At 38.9% G+C, this 25273-nt stretch overlaps 3 protein-coding genes across 3 annotated transcripts; 1 reads left to right on the top strand and 2 right to left on the bottom strand.

Annotated features, from left to right (window-relative positions):
* Positions 1–605: 605 nt before the first annotated feature.
* On the top strand, positions 606–1547 carry LOC308524110 (olfactory receptor 52E8-like; the record flags this gene model as incomplete). The annotated part of the gene is made up of 1 exon (XM_081098261.1): positions 606–1547. The coding sequence occupies one exon, from the start codon at positions 606–608 to the stop codon at positions 1545–1547; it is 942 nt and encodes a 313-aa protein (XP_080954387.1).
* An 8814-nt stretch (positions 1548–10361) lies between these two features.
* On the bottom strand, positions 10362–11408 carry LOC308524058 (olfactory receptor 52E4-like; the record flags this gene model as incomplete). The annotated part of the gene is made up of 1 exon (XM_081098211.1): positions 10362–11408. One exon carries the CDS (start codon positions 11406–11408, stop codon positions 10440–10442), a length of 969 nt encoding a protein of 322 aa, XP_080954337.1. The 3' UTR covers positions 10362–10439.
* Positions 11409–18733: 7325 nt separating this feature from the next.
* OR52N2 (olfactory receptor family 52 subfamily N member 2) lies at positions 18734–19699 on the bottom strand (the record flags this gene model as incomplete). The annotated part of the gene is made up of 1 exon (XM_081098213.1): positions 18734–19699. The coding sequence occupies one exon, from the start codon at positions 19697–19699 to the stop codon at positions 18734–18736; it is 966 nt and encodes a 321-aa protein (XP_080954339.1).
* Between the last annotated feature and the right edge of the window lie 5574 nt (positions 19700–25273).

The following is a 25273-nucleotide window of genomic DNA, read 5'->3' on the forward strand; positions in this document are numbered from 1 at the left end:
ATCCTTTGAACAGGTACATTTCCATTTTTAGAGATTTTATCTTTCTTACTTGTCTTTCACAGGGTCATGTCTCTTGCATTCTTAAAATCTACTTTGATTTCCTAAAACCTCAAATGCACAGTGTACTATGCAATGTCTCTACTTTCCTTGCTTCTAGGAAAAGGTCATGTCTTCCATTATTAATATTGTTTCAACTTCTTCAATGGGCTATTTTTTATGAATTATAATTAAGATAAATTTAATATCCAAATTTATAATTAAATATTTTAAAAAGTTAGAACCTAATATAGAATCTTATATCAACTGAGTTGATATACATTCACACTAAAATTAATTTAGATCATCTTGCGCAATGTCCAAATATCCATTTTTTTAAAGGAATCTTCTCCTTCACTTACATATATGAATGAAAGTAAATGAGAGAAAGAGAAGTCTAAGAGAAAACATGATCTCACTTCTGTGTTCCTAGATAAAATGTACCAATTACATCTTTTTTTGTTGTTCTTATTCAGTATTAGCAGTATCGATGAAGCACTGGGAACCTTTATACCGAACAAAAGATTCCTTCAAATGAGTGGCTGTGACCATCAGAAGCCCTTGCCAGTATGTCTCCAGCCAACACATCATGTGTTCACCCCTCATCCTTCCTGCTGCTGGGAATCCCAGGACTGGAAAACATGCAGCTCTGGCTTGGCTTCCCATTTGGTATAGTGTATCTCATAGCCCTCTTGGGGAATGTCATCATCCTCTTTGTGATCCACACTGAGCACAGCCTTCACCAGCCCATGTTCTACTTGTTGGCCATGCTGGCTCTCACTGACCTCGGCCTGTCCACTGCCACCATTCCCAAAATGCTGAGCATCTTCTGGTTTGGCCTCAGTGAGATTGCCTTTGGGGGATGCTTAGCTCAAATGTTCTTCATACACCTGTTTACAGGCTTTGAAACATTCATGCTTGTAGCCATGGCTTTTGATCGCTATGTTGCCATATGCCACCCACTTCATTACAACACAATTCTCACCGACAGAACTATTTGTATTATTGCTGTTGTAGGCATGTTGAAAAATTTTGTGTTTGTTTTTCCACTGGTATTTCTCCTTTTGAGGCTTTCATTCTGTGGGCATAATATTATACCCCATACCTACTGCGAGCACATGGGCATTGCCCGTCTGGCTTGTGTCAGCATAAAGGTCAATATCATATTTGGATTAATCCTTATCTCCATGATACTGCTGGATGTTATTTTGATTGCTATCTCATATGTGACGATTCTACTTGCTGTCTTCAGACTTTCATCCTGGGAGGCCAGGCTCAAAGCTCTCAATACCTGTGGTTCCCATGTCTGTGTCATCTTAGCTTTCTTCACTCCAGCCTTTTTCTCCTTTATGACTCACCGATTTGGCCACAATATTCCACATTACATCCACATCCTCCTGGCTAATTTTTATGTGATAATTCCTCCTGCTCTCAACCCTATTATTTATGGCGTGAGAACCAAGCAGATTCGAGATCGGGTGGTAACAATCTTCCTTTTTAATGATGTTTGACTCTGAGCACTTGATTTGGAAATACTCCTCAAATATTTATCCTTTCCATCCTTAAAAAGGGGAAGTGTCTTTAGGCTATTATGGAGTAAATGCTTTACAGAATATGATGTGAAATACAATGTTCCCTCAGTTACGGACAACATCAAACTGGAGATAAATTTACATAGCAAATATTTGTTCCTAGACTAAATATAAATTTTATTTTTAAATAAATAGATACCATTTATTTCTGTAATGAATATTAAAATCAGGGTTTGAAGGTAAAGACTTATTGAAACTCATGTACAATACTAGTAAACAGTCTCTTTACTTAGAATTCATCGATTATGATAGAGGAGTGCTATGTTGTCAAGGACTATCACAATTTTAATGGGACTGACTAGACAATGCTGGGTGTGTGTTCTAGGAGCACTAGTCAAAGAAGTTAAGCACAGATCTTACTTCTTCCATGGCAAAGTTGGGTCTTTTAATCATGTAACCAGATGGAAGAAATAACCAGTGAGCCATCATAGGCATTTTGTACTTCATTTTTATAAATTTTGAAATAGCAACTCCATCAATTACATAGAGTCAAATATCTGAAAGGACCCATGAGACTTCACAGGGTATACTTATTTTAGGCTTTAAGGTCAAGGTAAAGCACAGCAGGAGAAAGAAACAGATACAGCAGGTAAACACAACTTCCGAGACCCTTTCTCAGTTGCACAGGATGAGCTTTATCTTTAATGTGAACCACTCTAAATTGTGCAAGCCAAGGCACAGTTTACTCGGGGTCTTTTAAACCTTACTGGTGGTAATGTCAAAACTATGGGTGGGCCTCATTCAATCAGTTGAGTGCCTGAATAGGACAAAATACTGAACTTCCCCAAGCAAGAGACAATTCTGCCAGCTGTTGAGTATATGTCTTTCAATTATGCTGTCTGAAAATGGGTAAATAACCACAGGATGGTCTCTGGGGACACATTAGCTCCCTGTGAGATGGACCTGCCCTAAAACCCCATTGATCAACTGACCTTCAAAAGTCCCTATTCTTCATGTACAGACTTCATAAATAAATAAATAAATAAATAAATAAATAAATAAATAAATAAATAAATGTTTATATATATATATATACACATACACATACTAGAGGCCCGGTGCACAGATTTGTGCACCAGTGGGGTCCCTTGGCCTGGCCTGCAGGGATCAGGCTGAAACCAGCTCTCTGACATCCCCTGAGGGGTCCTGGATTGTGAGAGGGCATAGGCCAGGCCGAGGCACCCCACTGGTGCATGATTGGGTCCCGGGGGGCGGGCCATGGGAGGGCTCCAGGGTGTGTCCGGCCCATTTCACCCAGTCCTGATTGGCCAGACCCCAGCAGCAAGCTAACCTATTGGTTGGAGCATCTTCCCCCGCGGTGGTCAGTGCGCATCATAGCAAACAGTTGGACACAGCATATTAGGCTTTTATTATATAGGATTTCCCAGAACACACTATTGAGAAAATAAAAAATGACAGAAAATGAAAGCTCTGGACTGAGAGAAGTTACATGCAACACATAGGTCAGATAATGAATTTTTATGCAGAATATGAAAAACTTTTACAAGTCAATCTTAAAAAGACAAAACCCTATTAAAAATAAGGTTAAATTTTAATACATATTTCACAAACAGTATAAAATCGTCACTAAGCACAAACAGTCACATGACAAGATGCTTATCATTATTGGTCATTAGGAAATGTAAATTTAAACCACAGTAGATAGCAATACAATTAAAATGGCTAAAATTAAAAAGACTGGCACTATCAAATATAAGCAAGGATATGGAGCAATCAAAACTCTCATTCATTGCTAGTTAGATGCAAAATGAAAAAGATTTGGAGGACAGTTTTGTAGTTTTAAAAATATTGTTTAACATACATCTATCATATGATCCAACTAAAGTACTCCTTGGTATGTACCCAAAAGAAAACAATTGTTCACACAAATACTTGTACCTGGATGTTCATAGCAGCTTTATTTGTAATAGTTTCATCTTTCTCTGACTGCCTTATTTCACTGAGCATAATGCTCTCCAGCTCCATCCATGCCGTTGCAAATGGTAGGAGTTCCTTCCTTTTTACAGTAATGTAGTATTCCGTAGATGTATCACAGTTTTTAAATACAACCATATGCTAAATATGATTCTTAAAATATTCTATATATGCATGTTGAATATCCTATATAATAAAAGGGTAATATGCAAATAGACCAAATGGCAGAACAACCGAACAACTATTCAAATATGATATGCTAAGGCTGCTCAACTGCTCACTGACCACCAGGGGGCAGATGCTTCAACCGGTAGGTTAGCTTACTTCTGGGGTCCAGCCATAGGGACTGAGCGAGATGGGCTGGACATGCGTGGAGCCCTCCCTGGGTCCCTCCCTGGCCCGATCTTGCACTGGTGGAGTCCCTCAGCCTGGCCTGCATTCTCTCGCAATCTGGGACCCCTCAGGGGTTGTTGGAGAGCCGGTTTCAGCCCGATCCTGCAGGCCACTCCCCTTGAGAGGGTGCCAGATGCAGGTCTCATTGCTGGTGAGCGCTGCTGTGGCCACGCAAGCCTCTCCCGATTGGGACTAATTGAACGTGAGCATGCAGCAGGCACAGTGGGACCAGGATGAGCAGGAGCAGCAGGTAGTAACTGCAGGCAGCGTTGGACTGTGGATTTTGGCCCGATCCCTGCAGGCCACCCAGAATGGCCCAACCCATGCACAAATTTGTGCACTGGGCCTCTAGTTGTAATATAATAAAATATCTAACTATAAATTTAAGCAGTGAATGTTCCTAGAGTGTTTATATTTAATGGGTGAGTATGTACCTTTGTAGGTATTTGGAGAACTCTGCTATAATACTCTATTCCAGGTCATTAATATAATATTTTCATCCTTACTTGTTGTTTCTGGAGACTAGGCTTTGACCAAGCACATTTAGTTACTGTAGAATTATATAAAACAAAAGAAAAAAAATAAAACAACCCCCCAAAAATAAAAAATATATTTTTTTCCTACTCAAATGAAGGAAGCAGAAATAATTATTAATATTCTCAAATGCTTATTATATTTTAATTCATTTTTAATTATAGTTGTCATATGACACTATATTAGTTTCAGGTGTGCACCATAGTGATTCAACATTTATATCACTTACAAAGTGATCACCACACTAAGTCTAGTAACCATCTGTCACCGTACATAGTCATTACTATGTGATTGGCTATATTCCCTATGCTGTACATTATAACCACATGACTTGTTTCATTAATGGAAGTTTGTACCTCTTAATCCTCTTCCTCTTTTCCAGTCATCCCCCTACTCTATTTCCCTCTGGCAACTATCAGTTTGTTTTCTGTATTTATGAGTCTCTCTCTGTCTCTCTCTCTCTCTCTCTCTGTCTCTCTCTCTCTTTTACATTCCACAAATAAGTGAACTCATATATTTGTCTTTTTCTGTTTGACTTATGTTACTTAATGCAATACCATCAAGGTCCATTCATGTTATCACAAATGGCAAGATTTCATTCTTTTTAAAAAATATATATTTCAGAAAGAAAGGGAGATTTCAGCAAGGAAAGGAGAGGGAGAAAGAGACAGAAACATCAATGATAAGAGAAAATTATTGATCAGCTGCCCCTGCCCTCTGCACACCCCCTACTGGGGAGCGAGCCCACAACCCAGGCTTGTGCCCTGACCAGGTATTAGACCATGACTTCGTGGTTCATAGGTCGACATTCAACCACTGAGCACACCAAGTGGGCAAAATTTCATCCTTTTTTTATGACATAAAAAAGAATGCCACGTCTTTCTTATCTGGTTGCTTTAACATTTTGGTTATTGTAAACAATGCTGCAATGAACATACGGGTGCATATATCTTTTTGAATTGGTATTTTTGTTTTCTTTGTATAAATACCCAGAAGTGAAATTGCTAGGTAGCAGTGTTGCCATATGTTTATTTTTTGAGGAATCTTCAAACTACTTTTCTTAGTGGCTGCACTAGTTAACAATCATACCAACAGTGCATTATGGTTCCCTTTTCTCCACATCTTCATCAACATTTGTTATTTGTTGTCTTTTTTATAATAACCATTCTAACAGATGTGATGTGATATCTCATTGTGGTTTTGATTTGCATTTCATTGATGATTAGTGATGTTGAGCAGATAGTCTGTTGGCCATCTGTATATCTTCTTTAGAGAAATGGCTACTCAGGTCTACTGTCCTTTTTTGTTATCGTTGTTGTTAATGCTTACCAGAGGATATTTTTTCAATTGATTGTTTTTTGTAGAGAAAGTGGAAGGGAGGGGAAGAGGGTGAGACACACACACACACACACACACACACACACATTGATGTGAGAGAGACACATCAATCAGTTGTCTCCTGCACATACCCCGACTGTGCTCAGGATCAAACCTGCAATCTAGGTATGTGCCCTTGACCTGGAATCAATCCCAAGTTCCTTAGGTGTGCTGGCCAACACTCTAACTACTGAACCACAATAGCTAGGGCCCTCTGCCCATTTTTTAAATTGGATTTTTTTTTACTGCTGTATTTTTTAACTATATATTTTTATTTTAGTTTTTCCATCACCATTTATCTCCTCTATACCCTCCTCCATCTCCACCCATACCCCTCTCCCCTCTACCTCTGGGAATCACACACTGTTTTCCATGTCCATGGGTTCTTTCTCTTTTGTTTTTCTTTTTTGCTCAATATTTTCACACATATCTCTCCAGAGCTGTGAACCTGCTCTCTATCTATGAGTCTGTCTCTATTTTGTTTGTTAGTTCAATACATTCCACATATGAGTGAAATCATATGGTAGAGACCCTAGCAGCTATGGGACATCTTTTCCTGATTTGGTGACTATTGAGATTCATGGTTATGTTCAGCCCTTCAGACAGGTCTCATTCCACTTTTAATGAGCTTGACCATGGCCTTAGTCTACTATTGCCTCCAATTAATTATTCTTGACATAACTACTTAAAGTCTCACCCATTCAGATTTATGATGGGGTAACCTATATTTCTAGCTCAGGTCCTGAAAAATTAAGGTGGAGTTGAAGAGTCCAGCTTTAGGCTGACAATGGGCCCAACCATTGGCAATTGCTTCACAGGGCAGGCCTCACATGGTTAAGCTGCCCTCCCACAGCCGACGTGGTACATAGCCAGTTCATTGATGCCTCAGGCCATGCTCTTTTGCATAGTTATATTCTTAAGCCAGGCCCCTCCATTTGGAGGTCTCCTTATAGGAAAAGCTTGAAGACACTTTTCTGCACTCTGATTCAGTGCTCTGTATTTTTTTCACTCCTAGCCCTTCCCCTTTGAACTCCCTGTGGCCCACGTGTTCAAAACTGCAGGAGGCTTTTATTCAAGGCTCCCTTGGCAGTGAGTCAACCCCCATGTCTGTGCTGATCCACCTGACCCTCAGCTTGTGAACTGTGGGGGGAAATGGAGTGGAGAAGTTAGTTCTTCTTCCTGTTTAGCCTCTGCCTTATGCTATTGTAATAAATTATTCAAGGCTTCACTGTTCTTTTAATTTTGTCATGTTTTTAATTGGGTACTCTGACACCTGACTGATTAGCCATCTCCAGTTCAGCAGAGCTCTGACATTCTCACAATCCAGGTATCAGGTCTAGGGCTTTCCCCTCTGCATGACCTCTGGACTTCTGAATGGCAATTAGAGCTCCTTGTACTGCCGGGCCATTAATGAATGAGGTGGGTGAACCCTGTGGGAAGCTTGGGTGGGCTCAAGAGAATCTCAGGGCTTAAGAAGATTTCAACCTACAAGATCATCCAGGAAAGAGTGACTGAGAGAATAAATTAAGGTAACTAGAAGGAGAAGCACAAAAGGCAGTTCAAAAGAAAGAGAGCTGTCAGAGGGGATCCCACACTCAGATGATACTGCAAACCACCAGGATATGTGGAAGCAGGTGATGTATATGTATATATCAACATAGCCTCAATATATATAAAATATTAACTAAGAAGCAAGGAAACATTAACAAAACAAAATGAGACATTTAAATACACCTATTATCATTAACAAATCCAGAGATTAAAATGAATAAAGAATAGTGAGTTTAACACACATAATTTATAAATTGTAAAGCTTGCAGAATAATGGCACCCAAATGATCTCCTTATCCTAAAGCCTTGTGATTGCGTTAGGGTACATAGCAAGGGGGAATAGTTTCAGATGACTGTCAGATAATGCATAGACCTGAAAATATGGAATTATCTTGGATTACTCATTGGCTCCAATGTAACCACAGGGATTCTTAAAAGTAGAAAAGGAAGGCAGAAGAGGAGAGTCAGATGGAAATGTGAGTATGGGAGGAGGGCACAAGTAACACTGTTGGCTATGAAGATGGAGAAAATGGGCTTCTAGATGTTAGAAAACACAGGAAAAGATGTTCTCTTCCAGAGCTTCCATAACTGAAAGCAGCCTTCTCAACACCTTGCGCTGAGCCCAGTGAGACCTGTGCTGGACTTCTGAATTACAAAAACTATCTATATATATATAAAAGGCCAGTGACCAGAACGGTGGAATGACCAGAATGACCGGTGGCTATGACAGGCACTGCGGCAGCCAACCAGCCTGATCCGGGCCCTGATCGTTGTCCCCTGGCCAACCTGGCCCCCAATCAGCCCCCAACACCCCAATGCGGGGCGAGAGTGGCCGGCCAAGCAGCCGTGGTTCCTCCCCCCCCACCGGCCTGGCCTGATGGGCCCACAGATCCCACCCATGCAAGAATTCATGCACCGGGCCTCTAGTAAATTAATAAATTTGTGGTGTTTTAAGTTTTATGGAGTCTGTGGTAATTTGTTGTAATAGCTATAGAAAACAAATATCCTGCATTCAATAAAAAAGGGTATTTGTATTTTTTATTGAGCTATAATTGACATATAACATTATATTAAGTTCAGGGGTACAACATAATGATATGATATTTATAAATATTGTGAAAAGATGATTAATTAAGTCTAGTTAACATCCATCACCCACATAATTACAATGTTTTCTTGTGATGAGAACATTTAAGAACTACTTTTTAGCAGCTTTCAAATGTACACTACATTATATCTTTTACTATAGTTACTATACTGTACATTACATAGTTATGACTTATTTATTTTTATGTCTGGAAGTTTGCATCTTTTGACCACCTCTCCCCATTAGCACCCATCCACACCTTTACCAACCACCAATCTATTTCCTGTACCTATTTTGAGCTCAGTTTTTTTTAAGATTCTACATATAAATAAAATCATACAGTACTTGTATTTCTCTGTCTAACTTACTTCACTTAGCATAGTTCCCTTAAGGTCCATCAGTGTTGTGGCAAATGGCAGAATTTCCTTTTTTATGGCTGAGTAATATTCTATTGTATATATATATCATATTTTATGTACCCATTCATCCACCAGTGGACACTTAGGTTGCTTCATTATCTTGTTAATTGTAAATAATGCTGCAACAAACACGGGGGTGCATATATCTTTTCAAGTTAGTATTTTTATTTCCTTTGGAGAAATATCCAGAAGTGGAATTGCTGGATCATATGGTAACTTCAGTTTTAGCTTTTTGAAGAACATTAATACTGTTTTCCATAATGGCTGCACCAATTTGCATCCCTACCTGCAGTGCAGAAGTATCCTCTTTTCTCCACATCCTCTCTCACCCTTATTATTTTTGATAATAGCCATTCTAACAAAAACAAAGTGATTTCATATGGGGTTTTGATTTATATTTCCCTGATGATTAGTGGTGTTGAGCACCTTTTGATGTGCGTGTTGGCCAGCTGTTTATCTTCTTTGGAAGATAATATTTTTAAGTAAAAATTCAATTATTAAGCACTTACACTGTGAGTAGCATACCATTAGGTAGACATTAACCAAATGCATATCATTGGTCAAAAACTATAAAACATGGGTAAGATACTGAGGCTAATCTGATAAGCCACAAAGAAGTGCAAGTTGAAAGGGCTCAACATTACAAGGCACTTAATAATTAATGAATTCATGAATGAATAAACTGTATGAATCTAAAAATAATTACTATCTCTAGCATTAGATTTGACCTTTGAAAACATAATTGACATGTATAGGATTTCGCCCATTTAGGAATGTTCATTCTTGAGCAACCTATCTTCCCTGCCATATTGATGCTTCTATGAAGTTCTTTATCTCTCACTCTCTCCCCCTTTCTCTTTCTCTCAATAGAGATGGAGATAGATTGATTAAAATATAAATATATTTACATTTATATTTTTTTTGCAGTATTGCATATATACACATCTGCAGACAGACCAGTTCACTTTGAACAATAAATTACTTAATGGGAGATTTGCATCTACATGATAACTCTGGGAAAATTCCACACAATCTCTCCAAATGCTTCTTCTTATAAGACCCTTAATATGACATATACATTTCTATATTTATATGACATCAGATTCTGGTACATAATAAAGTATCAATAAGATTGTGGATAAAAATAATTAAGCAAATAAGAAAGGAATGAATGCATCTGTTACAAGTATTAAAAACCTGTAGTCCTTGATGCAGGCAAGTGCATAAATTTGGCAATGTGGCCAGCACAATTGACTTCCTGCAAATAAAAAGAAACATTTTATTCCACACAATCCTTTTATAAGACCTAATCCTAGTAAAATCTTGTAACTAAATTATCCAAAACTCGTAGGTATTCCATAAATTTTCACGATTGCTTCGACAGTAGTCATATTATATATTCTAGTTGGGATGTCTAGAGAAATATTAAGGTCAAAGTCTGTTTGGGTTTTTTTTTGTTTGTTTGTTTGTTTTTGCAAGAGTCTGTAATTGAGAAACACATTGCTTTTCCCTATTTTAAAATGAGTATCTATGAGAGAGTTTATGTTGGCCTTTTTTCAAAAAGAAGCTTGAAACCCGCTCCTGAATCTGCTTAGTTCTCACTCCATAGATGACAGGATTTAAGGCTGGGGGAACAACAACATATAAATTGGCCAGGAGGATGTGAATGTATGTGGGAACATTCCTGCCAAACCGATGGGTCATGTAGGAGAAGAAAGCTGGAGTGAAGAAGGCTAGGATAACACAGATATGGGAGCCACAAGTATTAAGAGCTTTGAGCCTGGCATCCCGAGAGGGAAGGCGAAAGACAGCTCGGAGTATTCTCACATAGGAGATGACAATCAGAACCACATCAACAAACACCATTGATATGAGAATTAATCCAAATATCATGTTTACCTTTATATTGGCACAGGCCAGCCGAGCGATCCCCATGTGCTCACAGTATGTGTGGGGGATTCTACGGTGTCCACAGAAGGGAAGCCTCAAGATGAGAAACACCAGAGGGATAACCAGAATGAAATCGACACCAAACATCACAACAAGGATGAGGCCAATAGTTCGGTTGGTGAGAATCAGGCTGTACCGCAGAGGGTTGCAGATGGCAACATAGCGATCAAAGGCCACGGCAACCAACACGACAGTCTCCCTAGCAGTGAACATGTGAATGAAGAACATCTGGGTGACACAACCCCCAAAGCTAATCTCGTTTAAAACAAACCAGAATATGCCCAACATCTTTGGGACAGTAGATGTGGACAGGCCCAGATCAACAGAGGCTAACGTAGCCAGGAAATAAAACATGGGCTGATGGAGACTGTGCTCATTCTTGATCACAAACAGGATAGTGATGTTGCCCAAAAGGGCAATCAGATATACAGAACAAAAAGGAAACCCGATCCCAAAGTGCATCTCTTCGAGGCCTGGAGCTCCCAGCAGGAAGAAAGAGGAGGGGTGGAAGTTGGTGTCATTGGAGGGGGGCATTCCCTCTCTGTTTTTCCTTTGGAATCAAATTGAAAAACAAACACATTATCAAAACATTTAAAGTCAAACCACATGAAATAAAACAATACAATTAATTTGAAGCAGCAATGAGCAGGACATTGTGAAGATTATATACCATCCTTGAAAGTATGGATGCATTTAGATATGAAAAAATACTAGCAATTCTGCTAAGTATAGCAAAGAAATCAGACAAAATCTCTCACTTTATAATATTAAATATTATTAAAAATATCTATGTAAATGTGTAATAGATAGATAGATAAATATAGATGTAGGAGATGTAAGTGCCTTAAAGGAAAACAACGATGACAATTGGGTAGTGATGAAACTGGTGTCATTTTAAATTTATCATGGGAAAGTCCTAACAAAGTGACACCTAAGCAGATATAAAAGTGCAGTATGGGGATGATTTAATGTAAAATTAATAATAAACATTAAGTATCTTTAAGACATGGGATGACATTTCAATTTGAATTCTAGAAGGAATATTCTTTTAGCCCTTTAATAAGCTGTGAAACAAGGGCTTTAGGAAAGTCAATAACTTTCTGGGGAAACAGGAAACAGGTTTGTGAGGAGGAATAAAGAAAAAAATCAAACTCTGCCTCTTCTTTTTCCTTATTTTTTTCTTCTGTGATACATGGATGGTGTGGTAAGTCAGAGTTAGGGGTACTTTTGCTTGAAAGGTTCCCTTAGCTAAGTGAGACTCAGGTAAGACAAAGGAAGAACTTACTTCCAAGGGCTTTCTTAAGTTTTCTATTGAAATTTCTATAGAAATTTACAAATTCTGGATTAAAAGAAAATGTACGTTAAAAAAGATGAACCAAAGAATTTATATGCATATATGCATAACCCATGGACACAGACTATAGTGTGATGAATGCCTGGGGAGGGGGCCAGAGTGGGATGGAGGGGGTTCAATGCAGGGGGGTCGGGGATGGGACAACTGTAATACTTTCAACAATAAAGATACATTATAAAAAACACACACATTCTGTTTGACCTACACTTTAAAAAAACTGAAATTAAGAAGAAATAAAGTAGGACACTGTACCCTACCAAGAATATTAAAACAACACCTTCCTTATAGGCCTATGTTCCACAGCTTCAGTTTCAGAGGCTTCTAGTTTGTCACTTATTTCTCAAACCTCATTTCTGGTGCCTCACTCCCTGAGCTCAGCCTTGAGTAGCATCACCTGTCTTAGCCATGACCAGGATCCTTTTAGGATCAGATTATAGCAGTATCTCTCCTGACTTTATTTGTCATACCTACAAAGGAACATCAATGTTTATGCTGCAATAGGCTTCCAACTCCCAGCCCATCTCCCACAGGACCATTAATCCTTAGGGTCTGGAAGCTTCCTCTTCCTGAAAGAAATAGTTTATTCTCCTGTGACTATATTTCTGAACCATGGGATCTATGGCTACCACCTTCCATTATTAGTCTCCACTTGGACCAACCCCACAGACTCCACCCCTGAGTTTCACCTTTGGCTTAGCAGCATTAAACTCTTAAAAGATGTTGGCTTTCATTTACAATAACAGAAGCACAATAATATAATTGGAAATGTATAATATATACTGGAGAAACAATAAGTATAAAAATAATGCTAATTCCATGGCATGTAAAAATGGTCTGGAATAGCAGTGAGCAGATAGGCTCTAAGGCAGTGGTTCTCAACCTGTGGGTCGCGACCCCTTTGGGGGTTGAACGACCCTTTCACAGGGGTTGCCTAAGACCATCAGAAAACACATATATAATTACATATTGTTTTTGTGATTAATCACTATGCTTTAATTATGTTCAATTTGTAACAATGAAATTGGGGGTCACCACAACATGAGGAACTGTATTAAAGGGTTGAGGCATTAGGAAGGTTGAGAACCACTGCTTTAAGGCCTCCTGAAATATTCCTACTCAGGGTTAAGTAAGGGGAAATGGCCAGACAATGCACAATGTCAAATCTTCTAGAATTGTGCTGATTAGTGGAATTTCATGGAGATTGGAGCAGTAGCAGGTTTTTAGGTCATTACAAATTACGGTTGGACCATACACAGAGATCCAGAATCCTTTTTCCTGGGACCCAACACCATTGTGATTGGAAGCATCAGCTCTATTTAGCCATGTCAGAATTCAGAGCTCAGACATTCCTTCTCATGCTCTCAAAGTTCAATGTCCTTTTTGTTCAGACCAACATATAATAGTCCCGAGGGTCGAGACTGCCCCATGGATGAACAGGTTTACCAAAGTAGGACAACAAAATAATTGGAGGCTAGAAATCCTCCAATATATAAGTGTATAAAAGTTAAATAAATTCCACATGAAAATCTGAGAAGCCAGTGAGAAATGGGAGAATAAGACAAGGGGAATAAATAGCAGAGAAATAAATAATTTACTGCCCTATGTGACATGGTCAACCATTAACATGATCCACTTTCTCAACATTCTTCCATCATTTAATTTATTACTCATTTGTATCCAGTTTTCATGGCATTCTTCTATAGGAGACCAGCTGCTTCTCTGAGTAACCAACCTGCAGGAAATCGGAAAGATTAACCCTTACTTATCAGTTGGACCACTTATTCCCAAGAAATGGTCTCTACTTGTCATACTCAGTTCCATCAGAAACCCAGGTTATTGAAATATAGAAGGCTGAGATGTGACAATTTTGAAGATGCTACTGGTCAATGGTGAAGAATGTACTCATAAACACTGCCAAAGAATGACTTTATTCAGGGTGTTTGTATCACTCGGCAAATGGTTCATTTAATTCTTCAGGGAAGCAGGCAGTTTTTGTGTCAGTCTTTGTGTCAATGTTCTCTTACCCCCAGACCCATGGGAGATATGAGGCATGAAATGAAAACTACAAAAAGTTTGGATATCCTAGTGGTAATTATTTGCCTTTACAGTGCTTGAATTGGTATGCAGCGTTGTTACTACAGTTGGAAGTCAGTAACTTTGATTCAAGTCATCAGATAACTCTCCCAGGGAGACCTTTGGCATGGGATTCACCCAGGGTTACGTCTGTGGAATAACTACTTAACAATTCTAACCTCAAAGGGATAGAGTATAATTTTGTAATATTCATTGTCCTCATCTTCCAGATGGTTCACAGTCTCCCTTAACATCCTCTGTATGCTATGAACTAAGTGATTGGTGCATGAGCAGAAAACCCTTTAACAATCATGGGGAGAGCCCCTGCATCCCAGTATTTACATCATAAAACAGAGTTGGGAATACAGTAAATCTCATTACATTTGTCCTCTTAACCAGGGAAGCTCAGCTGTAAGTTCAGTGAATTCACTTGGTTTCCTTTGCAATCATTAACTTCCTGATGGGGCGGGGAAGAAGATGGAAGATCACAATCAAGTGGTCACATGTACCAGACACTGTAAGCCTCTCTCCTGGTTCCCATTTAATGAGGTTGAATATCATTGCGGTGATAGTGTGCTAATATAACCGAACAATCAATGGGTCCATGCTGCCTGTCACTACTTGAGCCAATTAAGCAGAGACAGGGTTGAATCACATGAGCGTTTATTTGAATACTCCTGGCAATATGGGAGAGCAGAAGGTCATCCACAAAAATCTTCTCTGCAACAGCTGCTTATATAGGGTAGAAGGACAAAGATTACATGGGGAAGTAGGCAAAAAGTTATGCCAAACGGGCAGTTTATAGGTAATTCAGGTTGAAGATTTGCAAAGGCCTGTAGGTGTGCAAAGGCTGGGGGCTTCAAAGCACTGGCAGCTCTGGCTTCTGCAACAAGGCTGTTAATCTTTCCATGATAATAGGCAGCTCCTTGATGGGGACAATGGGCTGCAATTCCAGGTGAGCTCCTAGGTCCTGTACCACAACCAGCCAGGTTAGAATGTGCCTTCTTTAACCAGAACAAAACAATCACGGTTAACAGAGCATGATTAATATTTCTTACCATTATTGTTGGTCCCCAATATTCTATTTCTGCCACTATCAATAAGAGTGAGCCTCTCAGTTTGAGGATAAGAGTCAGGGAATTCACTTGTTTATCTTTGGTATGACATAGAGAAGGGATTTCAACCAGTGTGCTACAAGAATTTTTAAAACATACAATACCTGGCTATTTAGTCAGGTTCACTGACCTTTTTTTCCCTTAGATTGTCAAATAAAAAATTGACCACAGCCAACACAACAATAGCCACCCTATGTAAATGAATCAATATTATACTTATTTTTGTCAGATTGGCAAAAATAGAATATATTTTTGGTGTGCTGCAGAATTTTAGTAATTAGTTTATGTGTGCCATGAAATGAAAAAGGCTACATGAATGTTGACAATTTACTGAGCTTTGTGCACTGTTTTGCAAATGCGTTATATTTCATTTATTCAAAAAGTAAAGATTAAAATGAAAGAAACAATATAGAAGAAAATATGGTAGAATATTTTTATTCTAATCATCTCAGATGAGCAAAAACCATTATAAACCTGAGATGAGACTTAGTAGTCATTAAAGAAAATATTAATACATTTGACTCTTTTAAAAAATTCCTTATGACAAAAAATAGCCATAAACAACATCAAGAGAGATAAGAGGACATGGAAGGATGTGACTCATATCATGGGCAAAGGAATAAACAGCTAAATAAGTAAAGAGACCTACCAAATCATTGTTAGATGCCTAATAAAACACCAGTCAAGGTTATAAATATGTAGTGTGCATAAAACTAAATAAATTATAAGCATATAGAAGTCTGGTTAATTTAATTCAAAATTGGATAACATGTAAATAACAGTTATATTGTTCTACATCTCCAAATGGAAAAAATATTTGAAACTTATTAAAACATTATTTAATGGGTGTTGGGGGAAAGTTCATCTTCTACTTTACAAATTTGGGGTAAAAATTAGTAATACCGCCTCTCTAAATAAAGGAACAATGCGCTGTGATCTAGCAATTCCTTCTAGAAATAATTTTGAAGCTTCCAAATGGACAAAATGAGCTTAGTAAAGTTTATGCACCCCAATATTGCTCAGACACACTTCAAACATAAAAGAAAAAAAATGATTATACAAAGATAAAAAACATTCTATACAGAGATAAAAGATATCACAATATATTTATCTATATGGGATAAAGGACTATCACAATATATTGTTCAATAAAAAAGAGTATTGAGTATGCTATCATTTGGATTTAAAAGCCTATCATTGTGGAAGAATCTGGAAGAACATACAAGACTTGATGATGGTGGTTGCCACCAGAGAGGAATAGTGGGTTGTGGTAAATTTTATTTTATTTACTACACAGAATTTGATAATTTTAAATATTAAATTTTGTACATATGTGACCAACATATATTTATGAAGCTGAAGGAAACCAGGATATGTTACTATGAAATATGCTTCTTCGACTTAAAAATTATTTTGTGCTGAAGACAACAAAGAAGCAATAAGTACAAAATATTAAAGAAAGTGATGTGTGTGTGTGTGTGTGTGTGCATGTATGTATCTATGAAGCAGTAAGTACAAAAATAGAAAAAGCACTCCCTCTTTTTGCCTAGAGGCAGGAAATAACTTCTTTCACGGGAGACAAACTCTTGCTAGCCCAGAAAAGGCACCAAAGGAATCTGCTAACAAAACCTTGTTAAACTGTTAGCTTCCTAGTTACTTCTTCACCATTTACTTCCCCAGTCCAAAGGTTTGTCAAGTGTTTTCCTGATTGCTTTGTGTTTGTTTGCTTGTTTGTTTTACAAATGTATTGTTTCTTTGTCTAACAAGCGTAAAAGCTTTCTTCTCTAGTCACTTCTTCAGGTCTTCATTTTCTTGTAAAGACTCCTGCGTACATGTAAAAATTCAATACAATTTGTGTGTTTTTCTCCTGTTAACCTGTTTTTGTCAGTTTAACTCTCAGATCCAGCCAGGGACTCTAAAAGCACTGAGAAAAACGTTTTCTTCCTTTAAAAAACAAAACAGTTGACCACTATCTAAAGCTAAAATTATAAGTTGGAAGTATACTGATTGGCATGAAATATGTTGTTGGTATGTTAACCAATACAAATCTGAGGCTGTTCTAAAAGTTTATTTTGGGGTCAAATCCAAGAGATGCAGACGCAGGTAGCAACCCAAAGTGCGCTCTAGAGAGAACAAGGAAAGGGGGGGATGAAGACTACAAGGAAGGAAGTGAAGTTCAGATGCGTCCATGTTGCTCCAGCAGATTTACGGCCCCAGGATGTTTCAGGGTTGTCCTGGCGCTGAGTTTAACAACACGTTTAGCCATTAATAGCAGCTCTGAAACCTGAGGCATAAGGTGTGCACAGGCCTCACTTCCTCAGCAGCCTCCTGAGTCTATTTTAAGTGCCTCTCTTAGCAATGCTTCTCTCTCTCTTTCCCCTCCCTTTACACTGCATCCTTTTTTAAAAAAATTATCTCTCACTTTTCTTTCATTTATGCATCTTTTTGTGTATCCCTGGCCAAAGTCTAGATTCTGAGCTATCTGAGGCCAGGGATTGTATCCTATTTAACTCTCTCTCTCTCTCTCTCTCTCTCTCTCTCTCTCTCTCTCTCTCTCTCATTAAACCCTAGGTATGACCAATAATATCACCCACATAAATATATATATATCAGAAAATGAATGAAGAATTGGATACATTGTATTACATACTAATAATTTAATCAATGATTTTGGCTGCTTGACTAGTAAAATTACAATTATATTTTTTAGGTGTAAAAGCATGGAGGTCCCAACCTGATGAAATGGGGAAAACAGAACTCCTAGACATGTCTTAAATGGAATGTAGAGTATTTAAAAACAAACAAACATTTAGCCAATAATTAAAATTGGAAGATTTCACAAAACATCTAGGTCTAGCTTGTCTTAAAAATATTGAAAAATTTTGCAACAGTGGGCCTATGGTATCCCATGGCAACCATGTGCTTGAATGCTTGAATGGAATAGAATTTGTCCTTTGTGTAGAGGACATGCTTGTCCATATCACCACAACTTCCTCTTCTTATAGGCAATGCATACACTATCACCAGGCCTGCAACCCTCATTTTGTTTCCTGTCTGTTCTCACTAGACATATGAGTCTATACATCCCTATGTAAAACATAAAATTTACGAGGAATAGATATGTTATCTCTTTCTTCTGCATTCTCTTCTTTGGCAGATTTTTACACAAAAGAAACATTTCATAATATATATTCACAAATGCTTCAGAGACTCTATACATGAGGACTCATGCTTTTAATACCATTTTTTCTCACATCTTTTACAAATTTCTCCTCTATTTTATCCCCAATACCCCAGCAATATGTCTGCTTTATGATTTAGTTGTCTTGGGTAAAGACAACCTTGTCTCCAAGTAAAAATTTGATGACACCCTCCCGAATCTGTTTGGTTTTGACTCCATAAACAATTGGGTTCATTGTCGGGGGCAGTAGCAGATAAAGGTTGGCCACAATGATGTGTATGTGGTGGGGGATAGTGTGTCCCCCAAAACGGTGAGTGAAGAAAGTGAAAAAAGCTGGGACATAGGTGATCACAATGGCACAGATATGGGATGTACAGGTGCTGAAGGCCTTGTAACGAGCATCTGCAGATGACAGGCTCATGACAGCTCGCAGTATCATAGTGTAAGACAGGGAAATACAGCAGATGTCAAACACACCGATAAGGAGAGCAACCATCAGACCATAAATAGCATTGACCTTGAAATTGCCACAGGACACTTTGGCCACAGACATGTGGTCACAGTAGGTATGGGGAATGAAGTTGCCCCGGCAATAGGGCAGGCGCTTGGTGAGAAATGTGAATGGGATGACGAGCATCACCCCCCTCATAAAGGTGGCAAGACCGGCCTTGGCAATGACAGGGTTGGTGAGGATGGTGGAATAGCGTAAAGGGTAGCAGATGGCCACATAACGGTCCAGAGCCATGAGCATAAGCACCCCAGACTCCATCCCCGTCAACATGTGCACAAAAAACATCTGAGCCAAGCAGGCATTAAAGTCAATCTCCTTGAGGTTGAACCAGAATATGCACAGCATATTGGGGACAGTGGTGGTGCACAGAGTGACATCTGTGAAGGAGAGCAGGGCCAGGAAGTAGTACATGGGCCGGTGCAGGGCCTCCTCATGGCTGATGAGGTAGATGAGCCCACAGTTCCCCAAGACAGCAATGATGTACATGAAGCAGAATGGCAGGGAGATCCAGATGTGTGCAGCTTCCAGCCCAGGAACACCATTCAAGATAAAGAATTTGGGAGTCAGGCTGGAGCTGTTGGCTCCCCACATAATGGCTGACAGGAGGTGGGCATTTTACTTCCTTTAAAAGTGGAAGTTTGCTGGACAAAGAAGTGATTCAAAAGTGAGTAGAGGACTTGGAAACTAAATGCAAAACAAACGAACAACCACAGAAAATCCCACTAATAACATTTTGAATGTGAAGTGATCAAGTTGCCCTGGAGTCACATTGTCAATCTGTACATTCCATCTTGTTACCTAGTATGTAATACTGACATTTTTTTAGCCATTTTGTGGCTCAGTTTTCTCAATCTAAAATGGGGTTAATAATTGTGCCCAACTTAGAAAATTTTTAGATTATTCAATAAAGCCAGTTATGTAATGTGCTAAAATTGTGCAGAGTATATGATGAATACTCAATAAACATTAACTGTAATACTACTGCTATTACTACTACTATTATTATTTTCTACCACAGTATAAAGCACCCCATGTGATCAAACTTACCTTTATTAAGATATCAAGAAAATTCAAATGAAGTTGCTCAACCCTGCTGTAACTCCAGTGCCATTGTGTACTTTATGGTGGGAAAGGTAGTATGAGATTTTGAAAATTGCAGTTACATGGGGTGATTGAGAAGTGAACTTTAGAAAGCAAATGCTAGTTACTAGGGACTCCAAGAGACTAAAATATATTCTCACATTTTAGACGGCAAACATTGTAAAGGTCTCAACCCTGAAATGAAACCCGGGGACATCTTGTCCAGTTCAATCCCTGAAGGGCTCCTGCTGGTCTCAGTAACTAAGCACGTGGACACCGGAACTTCTGCAGAAAGTGAAAAAAGCTGAGATGCCCCCTCTGATGTCTACCTCCTTCTAAGACAGCCAGAGGGCACTGGAGCCACAAGACTGAAAAGAAAAGGCCAGGATACTCAGCTGTCAGAGGAGGAAGAAGTTTTGTCTTTGCAGGACTGGCTGGTAAACTCAAACTGATCATCCAGCATGGAAAACCCCAGGCTCTTTCAAGCTTCAACACCATTTAATTAAACCATTGATCCACACTCAAATCACAACCAAACAACGAGCAGATAAACTCCGGGCCAGTCCCCCCGACCCCCCGGCCCCCCTCTTCAGTAAATGATCTCTCTTTACCCCTTCCCGGCCAGTTCTTTCTCAAAGAGGCACATGAATTCTGCGATTAGAGCATATTCCAAAGAAGGAAAACAAAACAGATGAGTTCCTGCTCTCTGAGAATATGAGAGCAGAGCTTTATTGCATGCTTGTTTATACAGACATGGACATGCAGACTCCATGAGTTTCTAATACTAACTAGCTGGATGGACTTGAATAAGCTCGGTCGTCCTTTTTATAATTTTGTGACTTTTAAAGGGGAGGTGATAAAAATACATATTATAGAGGTGTTAGAATGATTCAGTGAGAGTTAATCCTCCAAATGGTACCTGGAATCTAGTAGGTAATCTATGTATATGATCTATTATAATAAATAACAATTGCCATGTTATGTGCTAAAACTTATTTAACAGATCTTTATTGATTGTCTTTCACATGCTAGGTATCCTTCTAGTTTCTAGGAATACATTACTGAGCCAAACAGACAAAACCCTCTCCATTTATGGGGCTAATATTTAATCATGTATTCAAACTTACAAAAATGCCATGAACATATGTTTTTATCCTCATTTTATACATGAGGAAATGTAAATCCAGGTGAATCAATAAAATACCTAAGTCCACAAATAGTAAAAGTTGGTACAGCCATGATTCAAATCCAGATGATTTTGACTTTGAAGCCATGGGTTTTATCAATGTATACCTGTTGTCCTAACTTACTGATTCTAATTTTGAGATATAACTGCATAAACCGAACATAACTAGCTTAAACAAATCTTGATGGCATAGGAGAAAGCTTATTTTTAATAATATATTAGGGAGGAGATAGAACAAATGTATAAAGTCACAGAAAGTTAGTCTTTAGTAAGGGAGCTCTTTACATCGAGAATGCCTGTCTGTGAGAGAGAACTTGTCCATGAGAGAGTACCTGTCTGTAAGCGATAACCTATCTGTGAGATAGTTGCCATCCTATTCCTGGACTTATCCACATACACAGAGTTCTATGGAAAGATTTTTATAGGGAAGCCCCTTCCAGAAATCTCTCTGGGATTCAAGCCTAATTTTCTATTACTTGTTCACAAAGAACATTTCCACCAGAAGCTATTCTGGTTAATATTGATATTCATCAATTCAGGAAAAACCCTCTTTTTTCCAAGTTGTTAGAGTCTACTATTGTCTAGACATTTTTATGCTCATTAAATTATGAGGTAATTTAAAATTTACTTTACAATGAGGGGAACTCTGCTTTTCTTCTTAGTCCCACAAATGGTCATCTATTCTGGCTGGAGTTAAGGAGAATTATTGAGCTTCCAATCAACCACATCTCACTTGTATTTCTTGTGCTACAAGCTTTATTTACATTTGGAGAAAGTACAAATTTTGGGAAATCATCTAAACTCACCTCAGTTTCAGCAAAGACCAGACTCATGGGCATAGCTGAGACTCCAGAGCATCAAAGAGTTCTACAACAACCAGGTTCCACTCTGCATAGCATTTCTATACCCTTTGAGGATTTTTCCAGATGTGAGTGTCTACACCTGATTGGATCTCCATAGTAGATGCCCTCAGGAGGCTCTTGTGAGAGTAAAGATCCCTTGGGACTTCTGAGATTATTTCTATATTTATCAGCTTTTTAAGTAGGAGTAAAAATCAAAACAATAAAAGTATTAATGTTAAATGTACTTAGGAAAATGCCCTACTTCGCACACAACTCTTCCTGCATAGCACCTCTCTACCTCCTGGCACCACCTTGCACCCTCAAACCCATACACATTTGCCTACAAACTCTTTATTCCCTACTGTTATGTGGGGTATAGGGTGTATTTGGGTGCATAAACATAGCATTAGTTGGAAAAACAAATCTGTGCTGTGACAGTCTAACATAAAATCATCCAAAATATAGATAGGTATGCATAGTTTCTACAGATATTAATCGCTTCAAAGGAATCAAGGGAGAATCTCAGACCAATATCAAACCACTTTTCTATTGACTAAAGCACTTTGATTTCTGATCTCTAATAAAAAATGTTAAATTCAAAATTCTCATCTCTGTTTCTCATCCTACAAAAGCCATTCTTGTGCAATCTTGTTAGTTTTTCTATAAAACTGGTTTGGAAATAGTTTTAGGTTTTGTTTTTGTTTTGAAAGATAAGCCATGTCTATGGTATTTTTAATTTCAAGGACAAGTAAATTTGCTATTCACTGATGAGACAGAACTCAGGGTGTGAGATGAGATTCCAATTATATATTTTGACTTAATATTGTCACTTAGTAAAGCATAAAACACAACTGTTATGGAGACCTTGGAGAGGGTTGTATAGAATGCTCACTGTAGTTTGTGTCCTTCCATTTGTATGGTTTTGTTTTGTTGTTTCGTTTGCCATATCTCTGTACATCTACACATATGACCAGTCTGAAATGGTTGTCCAAATGGTTCTAGAGATTCTGCGGGAACAAGATAATGTCACTAGCCTTGGTATTTATTACCTTGTAATTTCCTTCCACTTCCTTTGCTTTGGAAATATTAATATATCATAGTTTGAAAGAAAATATGCTTTAACTAAATTGAACTATTGGCATGAGTTCTTTGTACTTGATACCTTGATTGGTTCTAGAGATAATCAAATGGTGAGAGGTGGGTGTGGGAGATTTGGGCATTTCCGCCAGGCCCACTGAGCTCTGCCTTGTTTCCTCTCCTAGGGCAGGAGAGGAAATTTGAAATGAAGTGTCTTACACCATTTTCCCAGTCCTTACCTCTCCCATTCTTTCCTTTTCTCTCCCCTTCATTCTCTCTCTTCCTGTGAATAGTGAATAGAATTTTCTTTCCTCATCCTATACCTTATAATTATTTTTAAATTTCTCAATGATTCTGGCTTGCTTGCTCTAATTCAGTTGTGAGTCTTCATTTTTAAAGTTGTGTGTTCCCCCCCAGCCACCAATCAAATCCATTTTTCAGTTTGCAATGAAGAAGATGACAAAATTAATTGGAGATTGTTACTCAAATAAATTTTAGTTTTTACATTTTATTTCTCCATATTTTTAAGTTTATGTTCCAGTTGTACCTTGTTGCTTATGCTGTTATTGTTGCCCCCAACACCCCTTCCACACAGCATAAGCCTATTAACATATGATATTTAAATTATAATCTTAATGTTCTGATACCAATCCAATCTTCCTATTTTTGTAGCTCATATTCTTCATCTATGAAATAAAGATCATTACAGTAACCCCATAGTTTGGAATAAAAGTTTAATGACATCATATATGAAGCAGTTTAGGAAAAATAATTTCTTAATTTGTTTGCTACTGCCTTCGTGTGGTTTAAGTGAGAATACCTGATGAACAAAATCTACCAAATCCAAAACACAATTCCAAGAGATAGCAAATGTACTGATTATACATTTATAATCTATCCTGTAGGGAGGCATTTTATAATCTAAATAATTTTATTTTACTTTTTAATTGTTAATCAATTTGTTAGGGTGACATCTAATCTAATAATAGACAAACATGGTAATTAACCATACCTCTGCTACACTTCCCATTGGCTAATCAGCAGGATATGCAAATTAACCCAACAAAGATGGCAGCTGGCAGCCCCTCAGCTGAAGCGAGCAGGAGGCTTGCTTGCTCCAGTGATGGAGAAAGCCAAGCTTCCTCCATGCTGCAGCTGGGCTCTGAGCTCCAGTCTAAGCAACAAGTTGCAATTATAGAAGCTAAACAAACCCCAGATATCTGCTTTCAGCAGGCTGTGGCCTCAGAGCTGGAGCGGCAACAAAGTTTCAATTACAGAAGGTAAATAAATCCCAGAATAAAAAAAGAAAAAAGAAAAAAAGGAGTGGCTGGGAGCTTCAGTCACCAGCTTGGCCAGCCTGAAAACAGCCATCAGCCCCTCATCCAGACTGGCCAGGCACCCCAGTGGTGACCCCCACCCTAAAGGGGGTGCGGGCAGCCTGAAAACAGCCATCAGCCCCTCACCCAGGCTGGCCAGGCACTCAAGCAGGACCCCCACCCTCATCTGGGACACTCTTCAGGGCAAACCAGCTGGCTCCCACCCGTGTACCAGGCCTCTATCCTATATAGTAAAAGGGTAATATGCACATACCTAACAGCAGAAAGACTGGGAATGACTGGTCACTATGACACACACCGACCACCAGGGGACAGACGCTCAATGCAGGAGCTGCCCTCTGGTGGTCAGGGCGCTCTCACATGGGAGGAGCTCTGCTCAGCCACAAGCCAGGCTGATGGCTACCAGTACAGCAGTGGTGGTGGGAGCCACTCCTGCCTCCTCAGCAGCGCTCAGGATGTCCGACTGCAGCTTAGGCCTGCTCCCTGCTGGCAAGTGGACATCCCCTGAGGGCTGCCGGACTGCCAGAGGGATGTCTGATTACCAGCTTAGGCCCAATCCCCTGGGGAGCAGGCCTAAGCCAGCAGGTGGTCATCCTCCGAGGGGTCCCAGACTGTGAGAAGGCACAGGCCGGGCTGAGGAACC

The sequence above is a fragment of the Myotis nattereri genome (genome assembly GCF_964212035.1).
Source record: "Myotis nattereri genome assembly, chromosome: 9".
NCBI lineage: Eukaryota > Metazoa > Chordata > Mammalia > Chiroptera > Vespertilionidae > Myotis > Myotis nattereri.